This window comes from Panthera pardus, unplaced genomic scaffold, assembly GCF_024362965.1.
Source record: "Panthera pardus isolate Hobbes unplaced genomic scaffold, ASM2436296v1 HiC_scaffold_17, whole genome shotgun sequence".
NCBI classification, from domain to species: Eukaryota; Metazoa; Chordata; class Mammalia; order Carnivora; family Felidae; genus Panthera; species Panthera pardus.
Window position 1 is genome coordinate 70591001 of NW_026526732.1, and position 11028 is coordinate 70602028.

The 11028-nt window shown below is 43.0% G+C and overlaps 1 protein-coding gene across 5 annotated transcripts in view; it reads left to right on the forward strand.

Moving 5' to 3' along the window:
* BACH2 (BTB domain and CNC homolog 2) overlaps positions 1–11028 on the forward strand; it is a 355806-nt gene that overhangs the window by 85287 nt on the left and 259491 nt on the right. For 4 of the 5 annotated variants that reach the window (XM_053904652.1, XM_053904651.1, XM_053904654.1 and 1 more), the window contains one exon: positions 10736–10848. In XM_053904652.1, coding sequence (XP_053760627.1) covers positions 10840–10848 — 9 coding nt within the window. In that variant the 5' untranslated portion in view covers positions 10736–10839. The remainder of the gene's footprint in view (positions 1–10735; positions 10849–11028) is intronic. The other variant, XM_053904653.1, reaches the window with a different exon arrangement.

Genomic DNA, 11028 nt, shown 5'->3' on the forward strand with positions numbered 1-11028 from the left:
GTGATTAACAGTTGTCAGTATTTTGGATGACCCTGATTTCTTCACTGTGCTATAAATGACAGCATCTAAAGTGAAGACTTAAAAACACAGAGGTGTTGAGATTTTCCTTAGGGCTCTGCATTAACCCTGTAATATCCTTGATATTTTAAAAAAGGATATTCGTCACAGAAATTTAGTTAACATCTTATAACTGAACGTGTATGTATGTTGCTTAGATAAATGTAATCACTGTAAACATCTATATGATCTGGGATTCTGTTTTTATTTTGAAATGGGAGCCTTTTTGTTTACAAGTTCATTAAAAACTAAAAACCATTTCTGTAAGGGGGAAAAAAAAAAGATTTATCATTTAAACCTACCCACGTCCTTGAATGTTCCCTCTACATTAGGGTTTCTCAGTCTCAGCACTGTTGACATTTTGGACTAAATAATTCCTTATTATAGAGGCTGTTTTGTGTATGGTAGTATGTTCAGCAGAATCCCTGGCCTCTACCCACTAGATGCCAGTAGCAGCCTCCCCCGAGTAATGACAAAAAAAAAAAAAAAAGTCTCCATGCATTGAAGTGTCCCCTGGGGAGGGGGCAGAGTCACCCTGGCTCAGAATGAATGCCGTATTCTTATTTTGGTTCAGAATTCACTCTTCACCTGCTGAGCTGGCCACTCATTTACTTCTAAGATTGAATTCAAGGGTATAAAGTAACATTTTTCCCTCCTGGCATTTATCCTAAAAGTGGGAACCCCAAATTAGGTGAAATTTTCCAAACCTCAAGCAAGGGTGTTTTGAGGGGAAAATTTTCCCCCCAGAAGACCTGGAGTTTTGTCGCACAGAGCAGTCTCTCTCTCAGAATTCTGGCCTTAGCAGGTGGAACCCTTCAAGGCTGCAATGCAGCGACTTTCCCAGAGCTGTTCAAGAGGAAGTGGCCCCACCGACTGAGCGGGATGTTGACATAAGAAGAAAGGGAACTTCTCTGCAGGGACTGGAGTAGAGAGCCTAGGCCACAAGTTCAGTGGCTCTCTGCAGGCTCTCTGCCTTCATATCCAGCCCCAGAAAGAGGGAAAGGCAGCCACAACAGTTCTTTCTCTGGAGCAAAGCAGACATCCTCCCCATCCCCGATGGCTGTGGTCTCAGAAGCTGGAACTCTCGTTAAACAAGGAATGCGGAGCTTTCCACAGGCTAAGGCAGGCATAAATTTCCTCTGTTTGTTTTGTGAGGACTAGTGTCGACTGCTGTAATGAGATCAGAGGATACCCCAGGGACGAGGCCTCCAGGTCGGCTGCTGGAGCTGTTTTCTGTGGCTGTTCTCTTGGCTGCTGTGGAAGAACGCAGTGACTCCACAGACCTCGGTTATGATGTGAGGAGGTCGTGGTGCCCTTGTTTCTTTCCTTGCCATCCTGCCTCTCTGAGGCTACTGAAACGTCAGCGTGCAGTCGTCCAATTCTAAATCATGGAAAAGCACATGGGAGGCAGATTCCTTTCCTCCTCACCGAGGACAGACCTGGCTGTGTGCGGAAAGTATGGCCTCGTACGGGAGGTGATTGCCTCCTTGGGAAAACGCCTGCACTGCTGATGCTGGCCACTTGTCCCTCTCTCATCACTTGGGCCACCTTTATGCTCTTCCTTACCCGGTGTCACTCTGTTATAGAAGAGTTTGGGTGTGAGTCACAACAATACAGCATAATGCTACAAAGAACACATTTCTGGCTCCAGCCTGAATTATAGCCAAATGGCCATGGAGGGGACCCTAAATACAGCAAAACTGAGTTTAGGGAACCCCAAATTGGATACTTCTGGCAGAATAGTATATACTGAGCTAGTGCAGCCTGACCCACTTCTAGCCCTCTATGCCCACCCCACCCACCCAGAACAATCCCTAGGTGTGTTGGATAAAGTAGAAAATAGCAAGAACTTACAAGGGAAATTCCCATGTGCCAGAAGACATTGATGCCACAGGCCTGTGAGTGATCCTGACCTGGCCATAGGCTCTAGATTCTAGGGGCTGTGATGTTTATGCTCATATGGGAACTGTTTGCCAAAGGGGGCAAGAAGAATTCCCCCCAGAGCCCATGTCAGGCTTTGAGTGTGTGTGTTTGGGGCACAGGGATGGGAGATGGAAATCCAGGGTTACACTGTTTGAATAGCTGTGGGGTCTATAGTTCCACCACCTGCATAGTATGGCAACTTCAGTTGTTTTGACAAAGACACTAAACTGGTTTGAAAGCATTGAAAGCTGTAGGGCTGTGGTAGAAGCAAACCTTAGATCCCTCTGGAAAGGTTAACAAGCCAGGACGTGGGACACCCTCACAAAGAACAAGCCGTACTAAGGAGAGGCTGGCATTGGGAAGTACAGAATTAGAGCCTCAAGAAAGCAGAGATTAACAGCGAATCCCTGAGACTGCTTTCAACAAGGGCCCATCCTGCCAAATTCAGCTTTCTTCTGAGGATTAATGAAAATTTCTTCCCAGAGGAACAAGGCATTACACCCAATCTGGCTTACTAAGCAGATGAGTTTCAGTTGTAAACACTAGCCCCCAGGAAGTCAGTCGCCCCTCATTACACTTATCCTCAAGTTATCCTTGAGAATATTTAAATTCCTTCGTTGGAAACCTTTTATTGGCGAGATAGCTGGTCCCCTTGAGCTTCTGTAAAGAGATACCTTTCTAGCAATTTCCCTTGTTCCTTTTCAGTGGGTCATCCTGAAGAAATCCCTTAACTAGGCTTTGTGTTAAATTATTTTAGCTTCTCAGCAAATCACAGGAAATGTGTTTGCCTGAATTGTTAAGCAAACCCCTCAAGGGAGAAGGAAGCTAGGATTGTTTGAAGGTCTCTGGGATTCTTTCAGAGTAAAATCAAAGAAACACGGGTGGTCAGGCAGGGTTGGTAAACCATCTTAGATGAATACAATTAGGCCTTCTCAGTCCATGGTGGACAAATGGATGGGGGATTGCGTAGAACTCTGGACAGCCACCAAGTACAACCCATGCAGTGACATGCACTATTGGCAAACATGAACTGAGGATGCCAGAATTAAAGCACGATCCTTTGTTTATTAGTAGGGTGATGAAATCTCTTATGTTCAGTTTTTCTGCTGAGGCATGTTGAGGGTACCAAAAAGTGCCCTCCTGACCTAAACGTGATGTCATACATCTCGAGAGAAAATTCTTCTTTTTAATACTTAATAACATTAAGTATTTTCTTCTTGATTTGGACCTGGTTTCTTTCTTTTAGTCTCAAAATATTCTGGCCAAATGCGTAGATTATACATATTGACATTAAAGCATCAGGAGAGGATAAGTGGAAATAGGCTCATTTGGTGCCAGATTTAAGGAAGATCTTCCTAAACATTTGTCTTAGTTTGTGCTGCTATAACAGAATACCATGGATTGAGTGGCTTAAGCAACAGTTTATTTCTCACAGTGCTGGAAACTGGGAAGGTCAAGAGCAAGATGCCAGTCCATTTGGTCTTAGTGAAAGATCTCTTGCAGACATTTGACTTCCTGATATGATTTCACATAGCAGGGAGAAGGGGTGAGAGAGAGAGAGAGAGAGAGAGAGAGAGAGAGAGAGAGAGAGAGAGAGAGAAAGTATACATGCAAATTCTCTGGTGTCTCTTCTGACAAGGGCACTAATCCCATCATGAGGGCTCCTTGACCTCATCTAAACCTAATTACCTCCCCAAAGCCCTGCCTCTGAGTACTACAACAGTAGGGATTAGGCAATGTATGAATTTGGAGGGGGAGACATGAACATTCAGTCCATAACAACTTCATATAACAACATTATAATTAAAATTTGCATTTACTGAAAGCCTGCTATGTGTAGGGTGGTGAGATAGGCGCTGGCTGTTTGGGCATAAAACAGATAAGTTATCTTCCCTTGAAATACTTAGAATCCAGGAGGGTGGTTGAGAGTAAGCACCTGTGTTCGATTACAAGCAGAACGAGGTGGTGCTAAACAGTGGCAGGAAACAGGGATGGGAAAGGGCTTCTCTCTTTTTAACACCATGCATTAGATACTTTATTCAAGTTACTCCTTTTAATCTTCAGAACAATCTTAGGAGGTATAAAGAATTTTCCCCAGTTTTATGAATGAAGGAATAAAAACTCAGGCAGGGTTAGTAGCTTGCTGAAATTACATGTGAAGAGTCAGACTAGATACTCAGATGGAGTGACTTGGCTCCCAAGCCACCCCTTGCCCACTCTTCTGCAGGGCTTGCTACGCCCAGTGAAGCCACATCGTACAGCCCTAGAGGGGTCAGGAGACAGACTGGGAGCCTCCAGCCCTGGAATTTAAAAGAAACAATCCCCTGACTTACACAAAAAGTGTACGATGGAAGATATACCTGGATGACCAAATCCAACCCCTATGGGATTTCCAAAATACTAACATAAATTGCCAACATTAAACAAACACATGATTTTACGTAGTCTCTCCATTTTCTGGCTTTCTTGAACATCAGAAGCTGTGGGAACATGTGCCTCGCTCCTACTTTTCTGGAGCCACAGCTGAGCGGCAGACTCTCCAGGCCTCCCCACTCCTCATTGTCTTCTCTGGCCTGACCATTCCTTCATCTTATTCTTTCTTGACTCCTGTAAGCATCTGAATCTGTGTCTCATGGTTTAGGTAGTCACTGAGGCAAGAAGGATAGGCCTTGGGAATTCTATATTGTGCCTTTAATTAAGATAACCTTAGGGGTGCCTGGGTGGCTCAGTGGGTTCAGCTGTTGACTCTTGCTTTCAGCTCAGGTCTTGAGCTCATGGTTCATGGGATTGAGCCCCACATCAGGCTCCATGCTGACAGCACAGAGACTGCTTGGGATTCTCTTTCCTTTGGTTTCTGAACCTCTCTTTCTGCCCCTCCCCCACTTGGACTTGCATGCGTGCTCTCTCTCTCAAAATAAATAAACATTTTTAAAAACAGATATTCCTGAACTACTGGGGGACTGAAATTGACCCTTAACAGAGTGATAGCCCTTAATCTAAACATTAGATATCCTTATGTATGATTTCGTGAAGTGGGGGAAACCCTCAGAAGGTGTGCCAGAGGTAATCCTCTGAAAGCAATGGACACGCTATCACTTGGTGTTCTTACTGTACCTTGTCTGGCTCTCAGAGCAATATTTTTGTGCTACCAGCAGTGACTGTCTTTACAATTTGTAATGCTCTCATTTCTTCTTCCTTATCACAATTTCTCTCTGAACCATTGGTCATATGCTAGTTGAAATTTCAGAACGTTAATTTTCAAACTGTATGACCTATCCTTGGGGAAGAAGGTCTCTAATGATGCTTGATGGGAAGACACCCTCATCCTTGGGTTGTTTGTTTTCCATGGCATGTTGTGAAGGCAGGGCATGGGGGGCAAGGCAGATTAGCAAACATTGTTCAGTCTCTTGGGGCAAAACCATGTTATGGTGTGTTTGCTACCTAAATGTGAGGGTAGCAAGGATACCAAGGTCCTGAAGAACCAGAGACATGTTTGATGTGACTTTGAGGATGGAGAGAGTCCTGCAAGGAGCTCCTCAGGGAGCTCTGCTCTGATCCCCCTGCCTCTTCTTCAGAAAGAAAGGAAGGAGCCAGCCACTTACAAGGAGTGTGTATATTTGGGGAAGGGGAGAGGGGTCCGTTTGTTGCTTTACCTTTGGATCCATTAATCCCAGCACCATGCCCCTTACTGTGGAAGAGAAGGATTGGACTGTCTGTAATAAAATGGCCTTAAAATTTATCTAGTCTTGTACAAGGATTCCATCCAATTGAAGGTTGTAAGATTTCACTTCAGAGACATGTAAATTACTCCAACTCGTAAAAACAGGGGTGGAAGGGAATTAGGGATATATCTCTCATCTGTTTGTCTGATTTCCCAAGCTCCTAAGTCCTAGTTTTAGAGAATTTCCTCTACACTTGTCATCTTGCCTTTTCCCCCTTTCTCTCCAAACCCTGTTTGTCTTTCTGTGACTTTGCTTAATCCTTCCTCACAAGTTCTCGGGTCCTCATGCTTGAGCCCTCTGTCTAGGCTGCTGGATTTGGTGGTGGGAGGGGAGGAATAAGAAGCCATTCCACAGACTAACATCAGGGTGCATTATATTTAAAAACCAGCAAGACCATTACCCTTATGAGTGATCTGCTGCTTGCTCCTATGGGCCTGTTTCCCATAGGAGTGCCTGAGCAACGCAGCTTGAGCTGTATTACAGAAGCCTTCTAGAATGAATGTCTTGGAAGGGGGTGGAGGAGTTGGAGTGGGGAGAAAAGCCCAGCTCATCATACTCCATTCTGTATTGGCAATAAGTATTAGTTGTATTTCCAAAGGCTAAGAAATAGCACCACACACACACACACACACACACACGCACACACACACACAAATAGCCTTTGACATGTTTAAGAGTGTCAAGAGTAAGAGTAAGTACTCTAAAGAGTACTCTCATTAGAGTCAGGAGACTAGAATAAAAATGGCTTATGCTGTTCCCACCATACCTCTATACCACATTATCAGTGATCCAGGGAAAATAGACTTTTCTCTGTGGTAGGTGGAGGCTGGTGGTAAATAAATAGTGGAGAAACAGGTAAGCCCGGTCTTTACTTGACTCCAGCCCCACTTGCTGACACCCAGAGAAGCCAGAGGATGTGGTGCTGTCACCAGGAGCCTGAACCTCTCCGTCCCTTCTGTTAGTGAGGGCCTGGATGGTGAGGGGCGCTTGGTGAGAGGCTGCATCACTGATCCTGTCTCTAGGTGTCTTTGTTTGCTTACCTGTCCTTTCGTTTTCTTCTCTCTTTGTAGCCTTCACCTTTTCTGCTCATTCTCTCTTTGATCTCTTCTTCTTACCCTGTCTCTACTTTTCTGCTTACTCACACTCCTACCCACCTGGAAAGATGAATTACATTTCATTAACCTTTCCGAAGCCTAAGGTTGACCACAGGCTTTGTTGCCCATTCAGCCAACTTTGTTAGGATCAACAGAGTGGAAGTCCCACGTTAGCTTCTGGGATCGACGTTCTCCAGGCATCCTTTGAAGGTATCTGTACTTGCCTTTTGTTTAGTATCACGGGAATCCAACTTCGAGGATGATTAAAAAGAGACATTGAAAAATAGAATAAAGAAGAAAACTCCCTTAATTCCATCATGGTAACACGGGTATCTTTTCCCCTAATGCTTTATATTTAAGATTCACTCTCCTTTTTTAAGCTGTGGATTTCTCTAAGCTTCTAAATGGAATTGGCTGCAGAACAACCAGGTTCTCTCTGTTTCAAAGAAGATTTAAAGTACTTGATAGAACAAGGCCGGTCTTTTTGGTTGCTGGCCAGAAGTGAACTGACCCAATTTCTAAAACTGTTATCTGTTTGCTGAGGTGTTTTCTGGTGGTGGTGGTGGTGGTGGTGGTGGTGGTGGTGGTGGTGGGGTGTGTGTGTGTGTGTGTGTGTGTGTGTGTGTGTTATTAGGAGAGGTTTATTTTATTTGTGGGCTTTGTATGTGTTTTAATTCTGTAGTATCTTGAAATGAAGTCACTTCTAGCCAGAGTCTACTGCCTGTAACAGCATGACTAAGAAGAATTCTTTTTCTTCTCTGAATCTGGTTTCATCATTTAAAAAACTATCACTCAGATCAATATCAGTACTAACTGAGAGTATTAATATAAAAGCGCATTGTACAGTTTTGAGCACTATATAGCTGTAAGATATTCTTAGCAATGTTTTCCTAAAATATTTGCAATCCTGGACATTAAAAGATTTTCCTTAAAAAAAAAAAAAAAAAAAACCCAAAGGCAGTCTGCAGTGATTATCAACATTGTGTTTAAGATTCTCCATTAAGAGTCCACATCATCCTAGGCTCTGTGAGTGAGAGCAGGGAAAAAAGTCTATTCATAATATTTATTAAGAACTTTCTATGTGACTAATATTTCCCTCAAAGAGTTTTTATTTTGACTTTGTTGTAGAACCAATATACATGAAAATGACATAAGAACACTTGGGGTGGTGGGGTCACAGGGGAGAATCCGTAATTGCTTTAGTGCAGACTATATACCCAAGCTCTGAGGGAGAGGGGATTGTGGCATGATTGGAGTTGGGTGGAATTTCCTTGGGGAAATTGTGTTCAAGAATTCTTGTCTGTTTGCTATTATCTTCTTGTGCCCACCTTTCCTGTGTTGATACCAATGTGTACATTTGAATGGAATTGTGACATCAGACATCTGTGCAAGGCGTTTGGAAAAGTTTCCCAGTTACGTGCTAGGCTATATAGTTTTTAAAGGTACTGAATTACATTTATTAAAAAGGAAACAGCATGTGTAGAGCTCTACTTTAAAACAGAAATGTGGGGTGCCTGAGTGGCTCAGTTGGCTAAGCATCCAAGACTCTTGATTTCGGCTCAGGTCGTGATCTCATGGTTCGAGAGATCAAGCCCCATGTTGGGCTCTGCACTGACAGTGCAGAGACTGCTTGGGGTTCTCTCTCTCCCTCTCTCTCTGCCTCTCCCCGACTCATGTTCATGTGAGCACTCTCTCCATCTCTCTTTCTCTCTCTTAAAATAAATAAACATTAAAAAAAATTTTTTTTAATAAAACAGAAGGGACACCTGGGTGGCTTAATCGGTTAAGCATCTGACTTCAGCTCAGGTCTTGATCTCATGGTTCATGGTTTTGAGCCCTGCGTCTGCTCCATGCTGACAGCTCAGAGCCTGGAGCCTGTTTCAGATTCTGTGTCTCCTTCTCTCTGTGGTCCTTCCCCACTTGCACTCTGTCTCTCTCTCTCAAAAATAAGTAAACATTAAAAAAAAAATAAATTTATTAGTATCTGCTTCTGGAAACTCAAAGAGTAAAAGTTATATGCATAATTTTCTTTCATTATAAGATTGGTTAGAATTAGATACTGAATTTTCTTGACTTTGAGGCATCAATTACCCAGGCGTCAGGTACATACAGGGGTGTTTGGATGTCTTTAGGCTATAAAGTCAGAATTCCAGGGTCTCTCCATGTTGTACATCATTGTTAAAATATGTTATTGCTATGACTGAATGTGGTATTTTCTTTGGAATCCCTGTGTCTCAAACAGTCAAGGAGTGATTTGTAATTTCCTCTCCCTATCTTCTGATTTGTAAAGGAATTTAATAATATCATGTTCACAGAATAGTAATGTGTGTGGAGTAGGAGTTTATCTTTTGAAAATACAGATTACAAAGCCATTTTCTTAATGGTGAAAGATGTTCACTTAGGAAATATAGCCTTGGACTTCTCTGTGTCCTCGATTCAGCAGACACACCAGGGCCTCATGTCATTCTCCAATAGACAAAGGCTGAGTGCTAAGAACTGAAGGTGATTATGATTAGTGGGATTATGACTTCTGTTTCTTTTCCTATTGAACACTTTCTATATTGTTACTGTATTATTATTAAAAATTGGGGTCACCTGGGTGCCTCAGTGGTTTGAGCCTCCTACTTTTGATTTCACTTCAGGTCATGATCTCATGGTTTGTGAGTTCAAGCCCTGCATCTGGCTCTGTGCTGACAGTGCAGAGTCTGCTTGGGATTCTGTCTCTCTCCCTCTCTCTCTGCCCCTCCTCTGCTTGCTCTCTCTCTCTCTCTCTGTCTGTCTCTCTCTCAAAATAAAGAAATAAACCTAAAAAATTAAAAAATAAAAATAAAATGTATTTTAAAGCCCTGCAGTTGCCTTTAAACCTGTAATTCTAGTCTTTATGGAAAGGTTCAGATACATAAACACTTCCCAGATGCAACCAGGAAAAAGCAACACAGAAATAAGGTGATTACAAGGAACCTTACAATGTTTGTTCTCCTATCAAATTCACCCATAAACATCTTTCAAAGAAAAGGCTACAGGTCTAATTAAGGGGTTGAAGATATGTTCTTTCTTATTTTTCCTTAATATTTGATAAAGTAAGAACCCTGGAGCAGTACAATAACTGTTTTACTCTAAAATGTAATTCAAGTGAATCAAAAAACCTCCCTAAATAACCAATAGCATGGATAAAAACAGGGACCCTTATTCCATTTGAGGGGATGCTAAATCATCTGGTTCATTTGGCCCATGGGAAACTGACCTCCTGGAATCCCTTATGGTAGGGGCTCTGTGGAAGGTCCTATCTATTAAGCCCTGACCGTGGTACAACCAGTCTTCAGCAAATGCTTGTCTGTTCCTTTATTCCTTGTAGGCAGCAGGGAAGGCATTGAGGTCTGGCACAAAGTAAGTGCTGCTTACATGCTAGATCCTTTCTCCTCCCAAGGAAGCACATGCCTGAGCTAGAAACTCTTAAATAACTGACCTCTCTGGCTTATTGATCACTATATCCTCAGTACCCTGCACCTAGTAAGTACTGAGAAAATAGTAGTTGAATGAATGTTCTTGTTTCTGTGTATCTGCAGTTACTCTGAGCATATAATACCCAGCTTTTCCTTGGCCACTGGCATGTCCAATATCTGTGACCTTAAGACTTTTGATTTGATTCTCTAGAATCTAGAATTTGATTCTCTGACCTGTGCTGTCCAATATGGTAGTCACTAACCACAGGTAGCTATTTACATTTAAATTTAATTAAACTCCCATAAGATTTAAAATTCAGCCCTTGGCTGCACTAGCCACACTTTAAATGCTCACTAGCCACATGTGGCTAGTGGTTACCATAGTGGACAGTACAGGCATGGAGCATTGCCATCATGGCAGAAAGTTCCCCTGGACACAGAACTGCTCTGTGTCTTCCTGAGAGCCAGCTGATGGATTTCCTCTTTGTGTTTGCAGTGCAGCTGTCTGCTTCGGGAAGTGAGGTCTACAGCAACGAGGAGAATCTTCCAAAGCTGCCTCGCACTGTGACATGTCTGAGCCCTTGCTCCAGTCCCTGCAACATGAACAAGGTAAGAGATATTTTTGGGAATCAGCCTTGTGTCTTCTTTACAGTACCCTGATTTTTCTGGGTATGTAATGTCTTCCCATGGTGTGAGGAGGTTGCTTCTCCTGCCACAGATATTCCAGAGGTTGGAGACTTGTGTGACCCCAGCAAGTGGTGTTTATAGGCAGGGTCACAGGAGGTGGCA